Source organism: Malus sylvestris, chromosome 1 (assembly GCF_916048215.2).
Source record: "Malus sylvestris chromosome 1, drMalSylv7.2, whole genome shotgun sequence".
NCBI lineage: Eukaryota > Viridiplantae > Streptophyta > Magnoliopsida > Rosales > Rosaceae > Malus > Malus sylvestris.
The window spans coordinates 26454361-26476730 of NC_062260.1; the positions used below are offsets into that span (position 1 = coordinate 26454361).

At 38.2% G+C, this 22370-nt stretch overlaps 1 protein-coding gene, 1 long non-coding RNA gene and 1 pseudogene across 2 annotated transcripts; 1 reads left to right on the plus strand and 2 right to left on the minus strand.

Moving 5' to 3' along the window:
* Nucleotides 1-237: 237 nt before the first annotated feature.
* LOC126627777 (uncharacterized) lies at nt 238-2271 on the minus strand (annotated as a pseudogene).
* A 3377-nt stretch (nt 2272-5648) lies between these two features.
* On the minus strand, nt 5649-10809 carry LOC126627770 (disease resistance protein RPV1-like). Its single transcript, XM_050297320.1, has 4 exons — nt 10167-10809; nt 8526-9630; nt 8046-8366; nt 5649-7954 (listed from the first exon to the last, which is right to left on the minus strand). Exons 1-4 carry the CDS (start codon nt 10649-10651, stop codon nt 5915-5917), a joined length of 3951 nt encoding a protein of 1316 aa, XP_050153277.1. The 5' UTR covers nt 10652-10809; the 3' UTR covers nt 5649-5914.
* Nucleotides 10810-11769: 960 nt separating this feature from the next.
* On the plus strand, nt 11770-13753 carry LOC126627829 (uncharacterized). The gene is made up of 3 exons (XR_007625139.1): nt 11770-11932; nt 12015-12120; nt 13557-13753. It is a non-coding gene; the product is annotated as an uncharacterized LOC126627829 (long non-coding RNA).
* Nucleotides 13754-22370: the final 8617 nt, after the last annotated feature.

Genomic DNA, 22370 nt, shown 5'->3' on the forward strand with positions numbered 1-22370 from the left:
GGCAAATGGAAATTGCAATCGTTTGCTTTGAATACTTTGGCTGTTTAATTGGATTCAACAAAGTCTCTTATAATGGTATCCAATGGCAGGAATAAAATGCTTAGAAATGTTGTCTCCTTTATGTTAGCCAAGTTTGAATTACTGTCACGATGATCATGTTGTTTAGATTAAATTAATATTCATGGTAAGAAAAAATAGGGCTAATTTAGCTAGCATGGAAATAGAAAGAAGGAATAATGGTCGAACTACAAGAATCTTTCAGTTCATAAAAAAAAAATACACGTGTTACAATTTGAGTGAAATACATCGAAAAATTAGCATGGAAATAGCAAGACTGAAGGATCTACACAAAGCTTTCGGTTCACAAAACAGATCTTGCTCAACATATCGCGACACCACTCTAGTTGGTCTGTTGTTACACTTGACATGTTCAAAACCTTAGAAACTAATTTCATGTCAACTTCAGAGAAGAAGTAAAGGTGATCATCTGTACCTTCTTCTTCTTATCATGCTTTCTGAATCTCTTGAGCATGCTGTTCCTACTCCTCAGTATCTCTTTGAGCTTCATATTTTTCTTGTGAAGATCAGTTTGGACCTCAGCCAAAAGATTCAAATCCGTTTCTTGAAGGTGTTCTCGTCTTCTCTTTTGACTTGCATTAATCGAACTGCTAGCGTATTTATCAGCTCGAATGAATTGCCACATTGTCGTAATTGATTCTTCCAGTTTCTCTACTAGATCGTCACTCGAAATTATTTCTCCATCATCTCTACCTTTTCTTCTTGTTTTCCTTCTGTCTTTTAAACTGTCCCCTCGAACCACTGGAACTTGAAGAAGTAGAGACATCTTGTATCGATTACTGACATAATTTTCAACCCTTGTCCGTTCTTCAGAACATTCACCCTCCACAAATCTTTGCAAGTACTCTTTAAACTTCTGAAATTCGCCCGCGACTTCATTATACGTAGCGGTTTTATATGGAGACTTCCATAGCTCCAAGGCCTTACCATACTGCCATTTAAGGAACTCCCACGAAAGGCACAACTGCCCCACATACACCACTTCTAACTCACTATGCAATTCTCTAAACTTCACCGAAATTGGGTCAAAAAAATCAGAATCTTTATTTGATTTGCATCTCAAAAGGTTCTGTGAGCAAAAGGATTTGCTGCTCGAAAACGGCTTAGGTGGTTTCTTGGACTGCAATAAACGTAGTGCATTCAACTTCTGGTTATTCAAGATATCGAAATTTCGCATACCTACGCTGTAGCTCTTGTAGAATTCGTCAAACTCTCCGATTCTACCATGGAGTATTTCATCAACCTTCCTTGGCTTCAATTCATCCAAATTCAAGAACTCGTAATCTTCGGGAATAGTAGGCAGAGCATCAGCTCTGACTCTCTTGAACTCCATTTTTAACTGTTCTATCAATTCTTGGTGCTCCCACAAAGCTTCCAATGTGTATGAATCCACATAATCTCTGGCTGTCAGGTTATGGTTATGACAATTGGATTTTTCAGAATCTTCTAAATCTAAACCCTCCGTTGGCTTTTCTTCAGGATTGTGATGATCATTCTTCTGCAGCTCTTTGGTTTCTCGAATTTCTTTCTTCATATCTTCTCCTTCGTCCTCAAAACAATCAGTTGCGTACCCAACATAATCGTAATCAGAATCTGAAGCCGAATCGTTTTCATGACTCCCCAATTTCTCTCCGTCCGAACGAGGCTCCTCTCCCGTGACCAATTTCATCTCACGGGACTCGTCTTTCTCGCATTCACCATGTCCAAAATCCTGAGGAGCTTCTTCAACATTAAAGCTTGCGGCTTTAGCTTCGTCCATGAAGCAACTAACATTCTTTGCAGCTTTCATCTGGTTAAACTTCTCAGCTAGGAACTCGTACTCTTCCAAGAGAGCCGAATCACCATTAACATTATTCCCTTCATTGATTCTACTCAATAATTCTTTAGTCTGGAACTCAAACTTGAACACGAAATTCGGTTTCGACGCATCTCCATCACCAACATCATCAAACTTCGAATCATCACCATCAATCTTCGAAATCCCATTGATTTCTCCCGAAGGAGGAGGGCTAGAACAACAGGAATTGTTCAACGGAGAACTCTTGTCGTGACGAAAACTCACAAGGAAGATTTTGCTGAAGAATCTGAACAAAGTAAGCAAAAGTGAAGAGATAAAAAGTGCCATCTTTGTTTGAAAAACCCAAGCGGCAGCAGAAGCCATAAGATTTCTGATGACCCTGTTTTGAGTTATATGGAATCGGATGAGCTGTTTGCACTCTGGGAGAGATACATTCCCCTTTGGGAATGGGAAAACAATGTCGTTTGATGCCTTTTCCTTCTTCGTTTTGGTACTTATTTTGAATTTACCGGTAAAAATCCTAGACTGAATGGGAAAGGGGAACACTATATATCTGCGAAAAAATAAATGTTTTTAATAAAATAAAAAAGGGTAAACTGTCGGTTTACCCCCTGAACTTTTACCTCACTTTCGATTTCCCCACTGAACTTTTCTATTGGAAAATTAAGGACTCAAACTAATTTTTTTAGCCAATTTGCCCCCTACCGTTAGTTTTTCATGTATTCCATCCATATTTCCGTTAAGTGAGACCATGTGCACAACATGTGAGGGTAGTTAAATTATTTCACTCTTAAAATGATTAAAAAACTGAAAATAAAAAAAAAAACAAAACTTTCCCTCTATTTTTTCCCTCTAATTCCTATCCTCAATTTTATTTTTCCCTCTCATTCCTATGCATGAGAAATAACAGATGGTGTTATTGTCTTCATAAGTAGCTAAGTTAATCTTTTTCTTGAAGCATGTGCTACCATTTTTATTTTCTCTAACAAATTAATAATTTGACAAATGTTCATGGTGCTATTGTCTCCAAAGCAGTACATTAATATAAGAAACATGTCCATAAAAAAGACTAGGGTTTCTTATATTAATGCACTGCTTTGGAGACAATAGCACCATTAGCATTTGTCAAATTATTAATTTGTTAGAGAAAATAAAAATGGTAGACAATAACACCATATGTCATTTCTCATGCATAGGAATGAGAGGGAAAAATAAAATCGAGGATAGGAATTAGCGGGAAAAAATAGAGGGAAAGTTTTGTTTTTTTTTTTATTTTCAGTTTTTTAATCATTTTTAAGAGTAAAATAATTTAACTACCCTCACATGTTGTCCATATGGTCTCACTTAACGGAAATATGGATGGAATATATGAAAAACTAACGGTAGGGGGCAAATTGGCTAAAAAAATTAGTTTGAGTCCTTAATTTTCCAATAGAAAAGTTCAGGGGGAAAATCGAAAGTGATGTGAAAGTTCAGGGGGTAAACCGACAGTTTACTCAATAAAAAATTCATTGACATACTCACATTTTGACACGTGTACAATACTTCCAAACATCATCAGCATCCACGAACGCGGGACCTCTCGGCGGCTTCGAAGCCTGGTTGGCACCACTAAGGTTAAGCTCATTGTGTGCGATTTGGATCTGCTCCGGACACTAATGTCTGGAGCTTCCTCATCCACAAATCTGGACCGCTGATTATTGTGCAAGTCAAATCAGAACTGTTGGTTGTGTGTGGTGGCTAGGAAAATGAATTAAATGAGACCGTTGGATTCAATTTGTGCGGCCCAGATTAATGGATGAGGAGGCTCCGGACATTACGGATCCAAATCCGTTTTTATCTTCTCTGTCGTCGTTTTGGTAGTCTCCAGCCTCAGCTCCGTCGTGGACTGGGTCTCTTTCCGCTCACATTCCCCAATTTCTAGGTAATCAAAATTCAATTTTTGGATTCAGAATTAAATTTGGAAATTTGGGAAACATAATTAATCGGTGCTGATAAACACATGGAAGCTCAGCTCTGCTTTGAAGCAATCAATCTGTCACTACGCCGCATGCGGCAGCGTTGATGCAATTCATGTGGCGGGTAGGACGGCGAACCGCCGTCGGATTCTCTGAAATCCCATCTCGAAAAGATTGCATTTTCCATATCACAAGCAGATAAAAAACCGAACTTATAAGTTTAGCATAAACCAGATGACAATTTGAACACTAGGTTTAAGCAAATTCAGGGACTTTCACAGGACGCAGTATTCTCCGTCGCGTTGATGTAATAGTCCCGAGTCCCACATTGCATTTCGCTTTCTCTGTCTGGCAATCTGCGTGCAACGCCGTTGCCGGGTTGTTACTCGAATGTATTGCTTGATAAGGATGTTGAACTTTTGCTTTTATAGTATGCTTCTGCCAAAAGCTCCATTCTTTCGTAGGAAATACTTTGATTTGTATACTCACAATATGCCCTCATCGATTCGTGATCATGTCACCATGGAGAGGTACATATCTCTACATGTGGAATATATTTGTTGCCGATCTTTTGGTTTGGGTTTGCAGGATTCAATTGCTTGTGTGCTGCGTTTTTGTACTTTTGAGTTTCTGTGCTTGTGCGGAAACTGTGAAGATATTGCAATGACATTGCTCGTTCCTAATGCCACCGTTTGCTCCTCCAATTTGAGTGAAAGGTACTTTGCATTTCCTTTATCTTAACATTTCTATATCTGCAAATTGCAGTGGATGAGCCCTCCGAATTTGTGTTAATGTGGGGTATAATGACGGGATTTTCAATTGCTTGTCGTATGCATCATCAGCACTCTCTGCATTCATCAGTAGCTTAGGTAGTTAAAAATGTTGTAAAACTAAAAACTGAGTTTGCTGCTGAATGAGTAAAAAGGAATGCGATACTGATTCATTGACTTGAAGTCTGATTAAATACAAATGCAAATAACTGAAAGCTAGAAAATAAAGCAACGTCTAATCCCACGACTAACAACTCCTAGTAATCTGGGATTCTCCTAAGGAATAGGTAAAAGAAACAGACTTCCTAACAAATAGGAATTTATTGAAAAACAAACGACTAAATATCTTAACAAAAAAAAGTTTTAAGCACTTTTCCTGTGAAGGAAATCAAAAGAGAAATGAAGTCTTTCTCGCTGAGAGAAACCATGGTGTTCAATACAACGGACAAGATCTGCTATGCAGCCGTTTAAGTTTTACAGAGCATTGCATAGTTGACATCCATCTCGCCTTAAACAAATACAATCGAAAACTAACAATTCAAACTGTTAAAGTTTCCCAATATGTGGACAGATTACTTCGTACATGTTGTGTTGTGATTGCTTCCCTTCATGTTTTTCTGCCAATCTTTGTGCACCATTGATAGTGATGCCGGTTTTAGTTGCATGCTCACAAAAAATCTGCCACTCAACAAAAATATACAGATGTAAAGATTTTAAACCCTTTGTGCACCATTTATTCCGCTAACGAGTTTGGTCTTGAAGTTTCTTTCATTGGAAAATTTTGATCTTGGAGTCTGGCAAACATGCTTTTGCAGGGAAGTCGTATGAGATTGGATCGCCTCGAATCAGTAGTTTAAATGGACACAGCAAGAGGAGGGATAAATAAGAGTCTCAACAATTTCATCTCCCTTTTCGGAAGAATGCCTCTCGTACAAACTAATGCTAAAGCTGAATTGAATGGTTCTGGTAGTTTCAGGTATAGATTTATATATTTCTAGTGTCTTTATATACTGCTTGGAGAAGGATGTTATCACTGATAGAAAGTTAGGAACATGATAATACTCAACAGACACAAATTAATACAATCGTAGTTACTTAACTGAACAGGCGCCAACTCCGCAATACAAACCTTATCGAAAACAAGAAAAAAAACAAAAAACTTTGCAATACATATGGTAAGTAAATACTGACCATGTACCAACCACAGAAGAAAAAGGAAATTCGCAAAACTCCACTACAGAAAATCACCATTTCTTCATCCTCCCATGTCCCAAGTCTTAGTTTATATCAGTGATGATGCGCCCAATACCTCAATCCTCATTACCCCGTGACCCACAGATGCAACCCCATATCCTCCCACCTTTCCTGGAGGCTACCACCGCCCTCTCCTCCTTCTCTTCCTCATGTCTCGATTGCTTGAGATCACTCAAAATTTCCTTAACAGCCACCACCTCCTTTTCTTCGTAGCTTGAGTCCACCATATCGCTCAAAGGTGTGGTGCTCTGAAACTGATCCAAATACCCCAATGTGCTGAAAAAATGCTGTTTTGGGTGGGAATCCGTTGGTCTGTGATTGTTGTCTTGATGTATACCAGTTCCCTCTAGCGTGCTCTCTACCTCAGGGACCTCCAAATGTATCTGCCTTGTCTCTTCCGCATAGCATGACTTCTCAGGATCAGTCAAAATTTCTGAATCATCACTCCAGGTGAGAAGGGATTCCTCATCAGCTATCGACTCTTTTTGCTTACAGTTTGAGCCCATAATATCAATCAAAGGTGCAGTGCTTCGAAACTGAGCCAAATCCCCCAAAGTGCTAAAAAACCGCTGTTTTGGGCGGTAACGGCCTGTTGGTCCATGATTGTTGTCTTTACGTATACCAGCTCCCTCTACGTCAAGGCGTTTCAAATACCACAAGTTCTCAGGCAACTTAGAAAGTTTTGAGCAGCCACTGAGATTCAGCCATTCAAGACTTAACAAATTGCAGATACTGTCTGGAAGTGAGACAAGGCTATTGCAGTTTTTCAGATTTAACGTCACAAGCCCTTGAAGGAGTTCAATTGATGGGGGCAACTCTCTAATAGATGTTCCATCCAAATCAAGACCGGTTAATCGTTCCATATCTTCAAAAATGTCTGGAAACACCTCAAACTCTGTACAACCAGAAAGAGAGAGATAACTAAGGGATGTGAGTTGACAAATGCTGCTTGTAAGACTCTTAAAGTCTTTGCTATACCGTAGCGTTAAAGTTACAAGCCCCTTCAGATTATAAATTACTGATGGCAATTCTTTGATTGCAATCCCATTTAAACTGAGCCTTGATGGATCTTTCATAGGTCCTGAAGACACAGGAAGGTTCTCAAGATTTTGGCTGCCAGATCTCATATGATTGTCTTCAATTGTAGTCCAATCTAAATGAAGCTCTAATAGGTTCTTCATAACTTCTAGAATCTCTGGAACCTTCGTCAGATTTGAGCGGCCAGAAAGATTTAGGGCTTGAAGAGATCTCATATGAATGCTGCTTGGAAGAATCCTTAATCTTCTGCAATCCTTCAGTTTCAAAGTAACGAGTCCCGTTAAATTTTTAATGGACAAGGGCAACTCTGTAATTGCAGTCTCCTCTAAATTAAGCTCTGATAGGTTCTCCATGACTTCAGGAATTTCTGGAAACTTCTCCAGATTTGAGCAGCCGGAAAGATTAAGTGTTCGAAGAGATCTCATATGAATGCTGCTTGGAAGACTATGAAATTCCTTGCACTGCTCTAAACTCAAACTCTCGAGGTTTTGAAGAGACGCAATTGATGGGCAAAGCTCTCTAACAGATGTCTCGTCCAAGCAAAGCTCTTTTAATCCTTCCATATTTCCTACATTTCCTGGAAACACCTCGAGCTTTGAACAACCAGAAAGATTAAGAAATTTAAGGGACTTGAGTTGAACGATGCTGTTTGGAAGAATCTTGAGTTCTCTGCAATATTCAAGATTCAAAGTAAGAAGCCCCGTAAGATTGTTAATTGATTGAGGCAGTTCTTTTATGCCAGTCCCTCGCAAATAAAGTCCTGAAAGCTTCTCCATAACTTCTGAAATCTCAGGGAATTTGTCAATGTCTCGGCAAAAAGAAAGATTCAAGGTTTCAAGCGATTTCATATGATTGATGCTTGAAATGGCCTTGAGTTTGACGCACCAACTTAGATCCAAGAGAACAAGTTTTTCAAGGGCAGAAATGGATGGGTGAACCTCAGATAAACAACTGCAACCCTCAAAAATTAGTTTCTCAAGATTCTTCGCCCCAGTGAAGTCGGGAGTTTCCTTAAGTTGAGAGCCTTTTAAATTGACAACTTTCAACTTTGCTAAAGACTGTCAAAACACATCCAGGAAAACATATGTTACATAATATCTAAGGACGAAACCAATTTTAATGAAACATATATGTAAATGATGATTATACCTTAGTTCCTTCCCAAAGCTGTTGAAGACGACTATATTGCATGTCAAGGTCAACAAGATTTTCCGCGTTAAACTTGGACGACAAAGATTTTAAGGGGCAATTGGGCCAGAAGAGACAACTTAACTTTCCAGAAAGATACTTTAATTCTTCACATTCTCTTTGATCATAGTCGAACGACTGATGTCTTCCATTTTTTCGTATATAGTGTGAGTGGACCCTAAGGAGTCTTAGTTCCGTCATTTTAGCAAAAGCTGCATCTAATTGTAACACTTCGTTTGAGTGCGGCCAATGCACAATAATGCTTTCAACTGCTTTTGAAGCCTGTATAACCAAAATGTTCACATTGAGTGAGTACAAACTAATTTAAGATTATAAAGCTAATGCATGTTTCTCATGAATTGGAGTTTGGTCAAAATTGAAGCTATATACTAATGACCGCTACATAAGAAAAAAAATTCTTGAATATAATGCATATCTCACCGTATTTTGAGTTAACACATGACGAACATCTTCATAGCTCCACAACCTACTGCGCCTCCCAGGCTCTTCTATAGATTCCTGACGGACGATCTCGTAACCCATTTCCTCTAGTAAATCATGCATCTCGATTATACCGTCAGATGAGATAGTTACAAGAGCTCTACCAACTAGAACGTCCAGTCCAGTATGGGGATGGAAGCCACAACCCTCCATAACCCTTATCGCATAGTCTTTCTTCATTTGTTTAAAGAAACATGCAATATCAAGAAATATTTTCTTCTGTAAACGATCTAGTCCATCAAAGCTTGTTCGAAGGACTTTCTGAATTCCCAGGTGCGGGTTTGTCGCTATCTTCTCTAACTCGTCTTTCCACACAAGTACACTTTTGTTGTCGAGAAAAGCTCCCAAGACCTTAAGTGCTAAAGGCAGACCTTGAGTACACTTTATGAAATGACTTGACATATCACTGTATTCTCCTGTGCGTTGCTTTGTACTGAAAGCATACTGCATAAACAGTTCAAGAGCATCATCATCATTTAACAACTCTGGCTTATATATCTGATCACCAAATCTACTTAGTGACTGTTTATCTCTAGTTGTTATAATGATTCGACTTCCGCCACCAAATGGAGGTTGTCGTCCAATTAAAGCTTCAATTTGGAATGGATTCTCCACATTATCAAGAACAAGTAAAATCTTTTTCTTACCAACTCTTTCCACCATCTTCTGAAAACCATTTCTCAAAATCTCTGAACTCCCCACCTTAGCATTCGTGATGCTAGACAGAATTTCCGCCTGCATATCTAATGGTGCTTCACCTGCATCAATCGTCGGGAAACGTCCCTTCACATTTTCAAGAAAGCAACGACCTTCGAAATGATGATTGATTTTGTCATACATAGCTCTGGCGATGGTGGTTTTGCCTATACCACCCATACCCCATATTCCAACAAAGCGAACATCATCCACCTCATGACATAATAGTGAATCCATTTTCTGTAAGCGGGAATCCATTCCAACCAAACCGTTCTTTTCACTTGATGAGTTGTTGATCAATTTATCAAAAATATCATCTACAATCAACTCAATAAGCTTGGCATCATCCCTGCAAATTTGAAAAACATGCAGTTAGTAAAACCTGCTCTTTCCTCATCTTGAAAGAAGAAGAAAATATACAAACGATGTCGTCCCAGGTGAAAAGTAAATTAAAAACAATTGAATTCTTCATCGCGAGATCTATATCAGTGGCTCCAAAGATTACAAATCAACCTTTCATTTGCGATAATTTTTTAAATTAGTTTCCTCTTCCCTTCTCATGGCATAGATAGGTGTGGTGGTGGAGAGTTTGTAGAGAGTTGGTGAGTCTTGAATTTTCTAGAGAGTAGGTTGAGAGGGTCATCAACGTGGCCATCCTAACACCTAGGAAGTCTTATGGTTCTAGTTGTATTAACATTAATAACAAATTTAACATTAACATTTCAACAATATGTGTCTGAATAATATCACAGATTACAAAGAAAATTAGAATTATAGTCTATAAACGAAATAAGAATTTTCTTCAAAATTAAGAAGACCAAAACATGAAATTAGCTAAATTTCTAAACTAGTAAGTTAATAAGATTATGAAGGGGTGAGAGTTACTGGTAATTTCGTGAATCCCAGCCTGATAAATTGGGAGCTCTTTGTAGAGCGGACCTCCAGTGCTGAACCTCTTCCATGTCAGCGTTAGGATCATGTTCGTGCTTAGAAAAAGCTTCCCCAAAACTTCCCTCAAGTTTACGAACATGAGAAGGATCTACTTCATAGAAAACGGGGATCACAATCTGGTGCTTCTGATCCATGCAATGCAGGATCTGGACGAGTTCTTTCAAGCACCATGTGGAAGAAGCGTAGTTTTGAGAAAAAACTACAATCGAAAGCCTTGACTCGCTAATAGCTGTCAGTAGTTGCGAAAGGTCGTTGCCTGTTCTGAGCTCTTCAGCGTCAACGAAGGTGTTGACTGACTTGTGAACTAGAGCTTTGTACAGATGGCCGATGAAGGTCTTCCGAGTGTCTTCGCCTCTAAAATTGAGGAAGACATCATATTTCCAATCGAGAACAGATGAAGAAGACGGAGAATAAGCCATTGAGAAGAACAAGATCGACTTTCAAGATGACGTTGGATTAGATGGATGCTCAACGACTGAACTCCTTCACGGTTCTCTCTGGAAAATGATCCGAAAGGAAGAGTTGCCTCGGTGAAGGAAAAGGAGATGCATCTTCAAGGGGGCATCTCGGAATGTTCCCATAAAGAAACGGTCAACTTGGCCTAAAGTCCACTACAATTCAAATAAAATAAGATTGAGCATGTGCCTCTTTACAGTGTGGGGGAAAGTGTCGAGTCCTTACGTGACGGCGTGAATTTGAACTTCGTCGATGATTAATATAATATCTAATTTAACAAAATTTATCGTTTGATAAAAAATAAATAAATAAAATAACATTGATATTTTGCAATAACTTGCAAGCTGCAACCACATGTATCAACCCTTAATGAGCTGTCTCATAAATCTTAATTATACATTTACCTCCATATTATTATTAAGTTTACTATTTGGGACTTTAAATTTACAGGGAGCCTGATAATTTCATGCCAAGTTTAAGTGCATGGTTCTGGTAGATGACTGAGGTAACTAGATTAATATTTTCAGTATATGTATACACTGTTGGGACAAGGACGTTACTGCTAATCGCTGAGACATGACGATGCTCTGGAACTAGAATCCAGATTGTTTTTTTAACCATGATCGCTTTAAAATTCAAAAGCATTGTTTGTTGTAATTTAGGGAACTGAGATGCATCTTCAAGGGGGAGCTTGGAATGTTGCCAAAAAAAGGGTCAGCTTTGGCTGAAGTCCACCTACCAATACAAAACAAAGAAATAAGTTAGATCGATATATTATATTAATCAAAGATAATGTGAAGGGAGCATCTAATCATGTGGCTAGGCTAGTTGTTGATCAAAATATTAGAATCCAATCATGTCTCATAAATCTTGTTTACTTTTGCATGATGAAGAAATTTAATTTTACGAAGGAATTTTAAAATGACGAAATTTTATTTTCTAAAATTTGTGAATTTTTTTGTTTGGTTGAAACACCCCAACCCCTTTTTATATTTTAAAATTTGTTTAGTCCTTAATTGGTGAGCCCGTGGGGCCCACTTGTTTTATTTTTATGTTTCCCGGTCTCCCTCTCTCTCAACTCTTCCGTATATCTCTCTATCCCTCAACCACGTATCCCTTTTCCCGTGGACTCACTAGGACCGAGTCACCATCAGAGAGGCTCACCACGAGCCCAGGGACCCTGCCCTGCGAGTTCAACGACACGGAGCTAAGCTCCGGCGAGCATTTTCTTTCTTTTCGTTGAGGTAAATCACAAATCTCTCATTCTCGCAGTTACCTTGATGTTTGGTTGCGATTTAGAAGCTTGAACCTTCCATTTTTACGTAGATTTTGCTTCGGAAATCATTGTGGGTGAGCACACCCATTTTCCGGCGAACCGTGGACTTTGGGAGCTTTTTCCGGTCACCTCCGACCGAGTTATGGTTTTTGGAAGGTAGAAACCTCTTTCTCTCTCTTTGTTCTTCATGTTTATACCTAGATCGGGGTCTAGAACCCATGTTTTCCGGTGACCGGAGCTGTAGCAGCTCCGGCCTTCTCTCTCTCGGCAAAACCAGGCCAGCCGGCCTCCCCTTTCCTTTCCCCTTGGGCTTTAAGCCCGTTAAACCCCCCAGCCCCTTTAGTTTTTTTAATTTTGTCCTTGTTGTTTTTAAAACCCCCCAAAGGCCTTGGGCCGATTTAATTCAAAGGGCTTAAAGCCCTGTTGTTTTTGTGAGGCCTTAAGGCCTTGTCCCGTGTGTGTGTTGTGTGAAGTGTGTGTGTGTGTGTGTTTAATTGTGGTGGGTGTGTGCGTGTGTATATGTGCATGCACATGCATGCCGTGTGTGTGTGTGTGTGTATTTGTAGTGTGTGTGTGTGTTTGGGCTAAAGCCCAAACCCCAATTCTCACTCTAATACCCTTTTAACCCAAAAACCTTAGGTTCCTAAAATCTTTTAAAACCCTAAACCCATCCAATCCCAAATCCCTTATTTTATTTAATTCAAACCCAATCTTTTAGAAAATCCTTTTATTTATTAATTATATTTTTGTGCTTAGGTAAAGTTGCTATTAAGGAAATTCGTAATCCTGATTCGCGCGATTCTTCTGCTAAGAAATATTTGTGAGGGGACCCCTTCTGAAATTACATGACTTTATAATTTAATTGCATAAATGATTAGCATGCCTACGAATTTATAATTTGATTTATATGAAGCCTGTTGATTAAATATATTGATTTTCGTCTTGTGTTTTGGTGAGGAATTAATTGTTAGCCTATATTGAGCTATATTTTAATATATCGTATTTCTATAAAAACTATGAACTAGTAGACTATCTGATAGATGACGATAGGATGCTAGAACATGTTTTTGAACCCCTCTTTATAGTGTGGATGATCGGTAATCTATGCTATGAAGTGGTTATTTATGAGATGTGTAAATATTTGTACGTACCTAGTAGACACTATGCCGCCTGGGGCGAGGAACTGGTGTTGGCATTTAGGCCGGGAGAAATAATCCCTAGCTACGGGCTGAGGGACATGGAGCAGGTATTGGGCCGGTAGTTGGTAATCTCTGGCTACGGGCGCAGAGACCACGGAGCAGGCATTGGGCCGGGAGTTATATTTATTCGGTGATCTTACTAGCAGCACACCACGTTTACGAGACGATTTACGATGTGATTACTGTTTTGATTTCCGCAATGCGTTTCCGCGATGTGACTTTTGAGATATTTTGGCATGCTAGGATTTTGTTTTAAATCCATCACTTATTATGCCAGTAGTTTTCATTTATATAAACTGTGGGGGTTAGTATCTTAATAACTGTTTTATTATTATATATATATATATATATACGAACTTGATCCACTCACCTTTGTTTTGTGCCCCCATTCAGGACTTAGAATCAAGACACCTAATCCCGGCGTGAAGGCACTTCTGCAGCAGCATCTCGGATCCTCTCGATGTAGGACTCACTCCTTTATTCATTAAATTTTATCTTAATTCTTTTTAGTGATTAGGTTTAGTTGTATGCTCTGAGCACGTTCCTTAAATTATTAATTCATAGTATTTAAATTTCATAACCCTTATTTATTTCTTATTCTCAGCTTTTGTATCAATTAATGGCTTTCGTCACCCTCGGGTGTCGGCCAGCACGTGTCTATCCTGGTATTCAGGAAATATCAAGGTTGGGGCGTGTCATTGGTTAACCTAAAAGAACAATGGAATTGAATACGGAATTTATTATTTTTAAACCTTCAATCATAGAAATTGAAAAATAATACATATCTACATGGAATTTAAACTTGGGAATTGAAGGTCTCAAATTCCAAGTTTTTTTTCCACACGGAATTTAAACTTGGGAATCGATGCATGTCAATTTACAAATTTTGACTTTTAACCAAATTTTGAGTTTATTTCCCTCATCCAAACATAATGTTATGTTTAGAGACTGTAATGAGTGTAGTTGTCAAGTAGTTAGGTAGCCCTAAAGAGTTGATGGTTTAGTGAGGGGAAGGAATCAAGGAAACGAGGAGGAAAGAATTTGACTTGAGTGTAGCTTATAATATTGAATAAGTCACCATTCACAGTGGGGATATTGATATCATAGACAAGAACCACTGGGACTTGAGGTATTTTATTTTATATTTTAAGATCTTAATTATGTAACCTCGAGCTTAGTCAAGTTGTCTGAAAAATTATGACTAAGTGGCTACATTTTTAATCAATTTTATTTCACGATTGACATTAAGGTTAATTTTAGTTGTACATTCACATAAAATTCTCACTCAACAAAATATTCCGGTATTGAAATTTCAAGAGAAAATTGTACAAATAGTCTCTCAATTTTAATCCAATTGGAGCATTGGTCCTTAACTAAAAATTCATGATCATTGGTCCCTTAACTCATCAAAACATGCAACTATGATCATTTTCATCAACTCTGTCAAATTGAGTCATGTTGGAATGATCATTTGACACGCCCCAACCCCGATATCCCCAAATACCAGTAAATGTGTTGGCCGACACCTAAATTCATGATCATTGGTCCCAAATTCATAATCATTGGTCCCTTAACTCATCAAAACGTGCTGGGCGACACCCGAGGGTGACAAAGCCATTTTAACATGCATGCAAGTGGTATCAATAAACGAAAGTAAATAAAATATGTAAATATAATGAAATAAGCAAATATGGAAACGTGGTCAGAGCATATAACTAATCAAGAATAATGTGAAAGAATTACTATAAAAAGGTAAGAATAAAGGAATGTGTCCTACACTGAGAAGACACGAAGATACCTATACGGAAGTGCTAATAACAGAAGAAAACCGTTTTCCTTCTAAACATACTAACCTCCTGTTTTGAAAACTCATATAATACTACATAGTAGTTTTTTTCTGAAAACTCTAACATGCCAAAAAGAATTACTTGTAGCAATAAAACAATCTCTAAAAGTAATATCGAAATGCCCGAAGGCAAGTCCAAATAATCTCGTGAATAAAATCAGTGAAGTACTCAACTAGGGGTATCATAGTCACCCGAATGCATAATCATCACTCGAAAGTGAAGCTGTACGACATTGGGTTATGCCAGTGAAGAAATATGGTAAGTCCCATCCCCCGAAAGTAAAGTTGTACGACTCTAAGTTACGCCAGAGAAGTAAATATGACCATAAACATAACACACCGACACTAGCCATGGCTAATGAAGCTGTCTGACACTGGTTTCGCCTATGAAGCTGAGAATATGTCATACCTCAACTGTGTCATATGGCCATAGACGTATACATACTCAAGTTGTGTGTATGTGCTGTATGATAACCCACTAGAAAAACATAGAAAACGTATCTCAAAAGCTCATATCAACTCACCAGAGCTCAAAAACTCAAAGCCTCATCTCATAAATCCAGAATAAATCATATTCTTAAATCCATAGAATTTCATATACGAAAATCCAATAATTCATAACCTTTCATAAAACATAAATTCGATAAATCATAAATATATTTCATGCAACGTAAAATCTGGAAATCACGCTTTTCATGAATGCAATCCTAGTATTTAATAAAAATCATGCAATTTAAATAGTTGTGAGGTCGTAGCCGTCCGAACTAGGAAATCCGGAGTCTTCGATAGTAATTGTACTAAGCATAATAGGACCAATCAGTAAAACCCTACTATAATGATTGAATTTTGAAAAATGGAAAGCAAATTTGGAATCAGGGCGTCAAACTACCCTAAGAGGAGTCCCAAGCAAATTTCATAAAAAGTCAACCGAGACACCGAGTCGGTCAACTACGTTAAGACTTCGGAATTTCACTAAACGGATGTCAAAAATGGACTCGAGGCATCAAAATTAGTTTAGGAAGGTTCCTGAGAAAATTTCATAGAAGTTAATTCAAGGAATATTCCAGAGAATATTCCAATGAATATCTTGGAATATTCTGGAGAATATTCCATCTGGGTCGGGTCAACGAGTCGTTGGTTAGGCCGGGTTGCTGAGTTAGCCTAGTTCCTAGATTGTTGGGTTGGGCCAAGTTAACTGGGTTGTTGGGTTGGACCAGATCACTAAGCTAGGTTGCGGGTTGGGTCGACTCAGTTGGGCTCGCAGTTGCCAGACCCAATAAAAGAGAAGGCCGAATTTTTGGTCGGGGAACTTCTCTGACTCCGATTTGGTTCAAAACTTAACTAAACCTAGCTTATAATATATGGAATTGAAGCTTAAGAGGAGAGGAAGAGAAATATACCAGCAATAGGTCAGGTCATGGTCGGAGTTAATCAGAAAATGGCTCGAAAGCCGTCGGGTTTATCGTCGAAAACTAGAGAATTTCCCACGCATTGATTCCTGCGCCCAAACGTCACCAAAACAACTCAAAATTAGCCTAATCGTACTCTAAAATGATGATAATGAAGTGATTTGAGGGTGCACGGTCCCTACTTCTTCGAAAAAGTCCACATGTTGCTGAAGTTCAACGGGGGAGAAAAGTACATTAGCCTCTGCCACTGTCAGGGTTCGTAACTCGTCGTCGATTCTGAGTATAGAGTGAGGAAGATTGTGGTGTGGTGTGGAGCTTGTCGGAGTGGCAAGGTAGTCCGGCGATGATGCGCATGCTTTATTTACATAGAAAGAGAGAGATAACTGAGAAAGAGAACCGGGAGAAGGGAGAGATAAGAGAGAGGTTTGAGAGCTCTAGAAGGGAATGACGCGTGGCAAGAAGTGAGATGAGGCTTTGTGTGCGTGTGGGCCCCATGATCAGAAAATAATTATAAATAATTTAAAATATATAAATATCTCATAAAATAATTTAAATAATAAAATAATATAAAATAATAATTTCAAAAATTAAACAAATCTTTCGGATTCGTAAACCCGTAATATTTGGGGACATGTCGTTACAATCTACCCCCGTTAAGAAAATTTCGTCTCCGAAATTTTAAATAACTTGCTATAAGTAAAATACTCGAAAATAGGGAGAAAATATATATACAAGGAAGAAATCAAATTAGAGCAGTTGCATAAAAGAGAATGTCATTCTATCACGACCGGATTGCAATGATTCGTCTTTCATGGCTCCAAGCTCATACCGTCTTTCTCTTACGATATAAGAGTATAGTATAAAACTTAAATAAAAACTATAAAGTCAAAAATATGTATAATTATGTAATAACATAAGGTCAAAATATGTATGTATAATAAGATGACATCAAAATGTCAAAAATAAATATATAACAGCGTAGGATTCAAATACTTGTACTGAATTTAAAATGAAAGTACAAATAATTCACCCAAAATTTGTAATGGCAAAAATACATATATAAATATAATAACGTAATTTAAAATATTTGAACTGAAAATGAAAACCGAAAATGAAAACGGGTCTTGCTCAAGCATTTGTAACGTCACGTACTCCGAGAATATATGTGTGTGTCTTGAGTTGAGTCCTAACCATAACTAATTAGTAACTATTGTCGTAAACAGGCCGACTTGCCCACTTGCTTAAAGAACGTAACAAATAAGCCACCGATATTATAGTCTGCAGCCCGTAATGCTGATAACTCATTGTTGTCTCAATAAGCAAGTAAGAAGTTCCCGAGGGTGCCAAAATACCATTTTGCCCCTCAGTGTGAGAAGGTTTATAGATCGTCCGATTTATGCCTCGATCGCGCTCATGCACTACCCCAAAGCGCAGTAATCAGAGTTGTAAGAAGTGTTTTGACATCCACGTACACGTGAAGAACAAGGTCTTAGATAGTTAGAAGATGTGCGTAAACGAACACTTGTCATAAAACATTTCTTTCATGATTAACCACAACAGTCGCTCTCTTGATCGAGGGGTACAAGATTGAAAACCCAAATTAGATGAACCATAACTTTGACCACTTCCTTTGAATAACAGTTGCCGTTTCGAGCTAGACATAAAAACTGGCCCCCTAATCACCAAGTTCAGAACCTACAGTTCCACCTTCACCAATTCTTTACTAAAATACTGCACAATCCTCAAGGCCATCCGGAATTCTTTCTGATAAGTTTGGTAAGTTTGTGAAAAGATTATGCTCCTAATGTTCCCATCAAAACCGATATGAAACTGGGCCCACATTTCAACCGAATCGATACATCCTGAATTCTTCACGGATTTAGCGAGAAATCATGTTGAGAAGGCTAAAAGAACACTCAAGGAGTCTAAAGGTCGAAATAAATCCATTAAATCCATAGTACAAGATATATGGATTTAATATACACTTTGATGCTTGAATACATGTAAATATCTAACTTGATTATGTGGTAGCAATTGAAATAGTTGAACACTAACTCAACTTGAACGATAGTTTAATGAAAACTAACGAACGAAAAACTTAGATTTTCCTTGACCCAAAATTCACAACAATTTGTTACAACGGTAGGTCCAGGAATATTAAATCACCAGTCGTGAAGATTCACTCGATAGGGTGTTAATTGGGTGATTGAAGGACTGACGGTCTCAACAAAAAAGCTTCAACGTCTGGGTGGTTCTCCTGAACAGTATGTATACTTCATATATGATACGAAGAGTAGTAGGGTAACCCAAGATTGACAAAAAACATATATTAGGACCAGGAGATGAATCTGAAATTATGAACTAGGCCAATGCAAACCAAAACATCAGAGAATCTAACAAATTTGAGAATGAAGGATTCTGCTAAACGACTAAACAATTCATTTTTCATCTAGTATCAAAAGTAGAAAGTTCAAACTTGAGAATCGACTGACAAGGTTTCTTGATGAACAAAAAGCAATGTCACATTAGTCTTTGAGAGTTCTGTGAAAGGTGAAAATAGAACAGGTTGAAAAGCATTCAGGTACCTATGTGTCTTTCTATTAAGATTGGTAGCAACTATGTTGGCACAATCGGGGTGGTACGCGATGGTGCAATCGTAGACATTGATATATCCTATCCATTGCCGTTATAGAAGATCCAATTTTTTTCGAGTGAAGATAATTAAAAAGTTTGCGAGGTCGACAAAGATTTGACACGTTACTGCACGAAGATGGTGTCATTTTTCAAGTAAGGGTGATAGTTGTTGACTGAAAGTCGTAGGTAAGATGGTTCACTTCGTGCGTTTTCAACCGTCAAGAGACATAAGTGTTACTCGGTCATGATGCGTTGGCAAGTAGTTAAACATTTAGTAAAAATGTCACTGTAGGATTCGAAATTGATCGACATCATCGAAAGGTGTAAGAACAACAGTCAGGTGAGACAACACTTTAATTGTCAGAAACTTCGTTGACCATCAACATCTCAAACAAAACTGACTTGTTTCCTAGCCAAAGAAAATGGAAATAGGGCTATGGTCAAAGAATCGTTGACAACTATCGGTAGAAATCGACAAGACCGATGGTATTTCGTAATTCACAACACTCGAGAGGATTTTTGATTTCCAACTGTCACAACCTTGGATTTGGTAAGAATATCTTCTGCTATGCTCACGTCTCCCAAGAAAGTTATGTAATCTAAGCAAGGTCGACATTTAAGGAATTTGGTATAAAGTTGGATGTTGATGTTTAATAAACTGACCTCATGATTGGAGTAGACAAGGATTTTATTGATAAGACAATCACCGAGAAATTTCCTGAGGGTCCACACGGTTTCCTTCAGCAGAGACAACAAGCTTGAGAAAACTAATTCGGTCTACAACTGGTGCTTCTTAATTTTCTCCAACACGAACTTCGGATGTTTTAAGCCATCTCCATATAGGTATGACTCTGCCCGCCATTCCAAGGGAATGCAAGTCGCAGAGTACCACCATCTTTTTCGATCTTCAGCAGGTCTCAATTAGATTTCATTGCACTAAGATTTCTCTATCTCATGTCACTTTTATGTAAATCTGACTCTGCCCGCCATTCCTAGGGAACGCATGACGCATAGTATTGGTCCGTTGTTGAAAGTCGTCCATCATTCCAATATGTCACCGATGAGGCACAATCTCGACATGAATTTTCATACGTCAGATAAAAGGATGTGACATTTCATGCTGAAGAAAGTTTGTACAACTGTGTCGAAAGTCACCAACAACGGATGTGACTTTTTGGCAATGATGCGCGTGCTCTATTTATAAAGAAGGAGAGGGAGAGGGAGAGAGAGAGAGATAGCTGAGAGAGAGAACCGGGAGGAGGGAGAGACAAGAGAGAGTCAGAGAGCTCTAGAAATTGGGGACGTGTGGCAAGAAGTGAGATGAGGCTTTGTGTAGGTGTGGGCCCCACGATCAGAAAATAATTATAAATAATTTAACATATATAAATATCTCATAAAATAATTTAAATAATAAAATAATAATTTCAAAAATTAAACAAATCTTTCGGATTTGTAAACCCTTAATATTTAGGGATGGGTCGTTACATCATTGCTATAATTTTGTTAAAATTGAGGGATTATTGCTCCAATTGGGATAAAGTGGAGGGGCTATTTCTCCTATTGAGTTAGAGTTGAGGGATCATTGCTATAATTTCTCTCATTTGGTTTTTCATATTTGCCCCTTGGTTCAGCCTCATGTGCGTGGCACGTGGCTTATTTTAACGGAAGTTCTAATTGAGTTGATGAAAAAAGACCATAGCTGCACATTTTGATAAGTATGAAATGGTTTGACAGATCAATGTATTCTTAACAATTCAACAGCATCATCTTCATTTAACAACTTAGGCTTATATATCTGATCACCAAATCTACTCGGGCTTATATATCTGATCACCAAATCTACGTAGCGACTGTTTATCTCTAGTTGTTATAATGGTTCGACCTCCGCCACGAAATGAAGGTTGCTTTCCAACTAAGGCTTCAATTTGGGATGAATTCTCCACATTATCATGGGCAATTAAAACTTTTTTCGTACCAACTCTTTCCCTCATCTTCTGGAAACCATTTCTTTAAATCTCTGAACTCCCCACCTTCGTATTTGTGATACGAGACAGAATTTCTGCCTGCATGTCTAGTGATGCTTCACCTGCATCAGTTGACGGAAAACGTCCCTTGACATTTTCAAGAAAGCAACGACCTTCGAAGTGATGATTAATTTTGTCATACATAGCTCTAGTGATGGTGGTTTTGCCTATACCGGGCATACCCCATATTCCGACAAAGCAAACGCCATCCGTCTCAGGACATAATAGTGAATCCATTTTCTGTAAGCGGATACATTCCAACCAAGCCATTATTTTCACTTGATGAGATGTAAAAGTATCTTGTACAATGTTCTCAATAAGCTTGGCATCATCCGTATGAAATTTCAAAAGGAGTATAAAAAAGGAGTCAGAGCAGGCCATAATGTCCTACGGCTGCTAGCAAAATATGTATTGATACACTGATCACACTGAGCTAAAACTTAATTTTGTTCTTCAAATCAAGCTAGAGGTTACTTTAACCTACATACAAATTTCTGCATATTTGTCAATTTTTATGTTTGTGACTATTGTATTAATCAGTTGCTCTTAACTTTTCACAGATGGCATAGATCTAGGCAGATGACATCATTTACATGTTTTACTAGCATCATAGATATGTATCAACAGTATGAACAATTAATTTTAGCTAAACTAAATGCCTAAAACTAATTAATTAGATTATAAAGAAGTGAGAGTTACTTGTAATCTCGCGAATCCCAGCCAGATAGATTGGCTGCCCTAGTTAGAGCGAACCCCCAGCGCCGCACCTCTTCCATGCTGGCGTTAGAATCCTGCTCATGTTTAGAAAAAGTTTCTCTAAAACTTTCCTCGAGTTTACGAACCTGACTTGGATTAACTTGGTAAAAATGGGGCACCATAATCTGCTCCTGTGTATCCATGCATTCCAGGATTTGGACAAGTTCTTTCAAGCACCATGTGGAAGAAGCGTAGTTTTGGGAAAAAACTACAATCGAAAGCCTTGAGCCCTTAATAGCTAGACAGCAGCTGCGAAAGGTTGTTGCCTTTTCTTAGCTCTTCATCACCTCTAAAATTAAGGAAGACATCATATTTCCAACAGCGGGCACAAGATTGAGTGCAGCTGAAAGATGATCGGCTAGCCTACTAGTGGCAATGCAAAGCACAAAATTGATTTATATTTCATGTTTCATCCCTGGAACCATCAACTCTGAGTTTCTAACAAGGAATTGATTCCCTTGGAATCATCGTCTGCAATGTGTCATTTTGTTCGGCTTTTGTCTCTTCGTTTTTTTTTTTTTTTTTTTTTTTTTTTTTT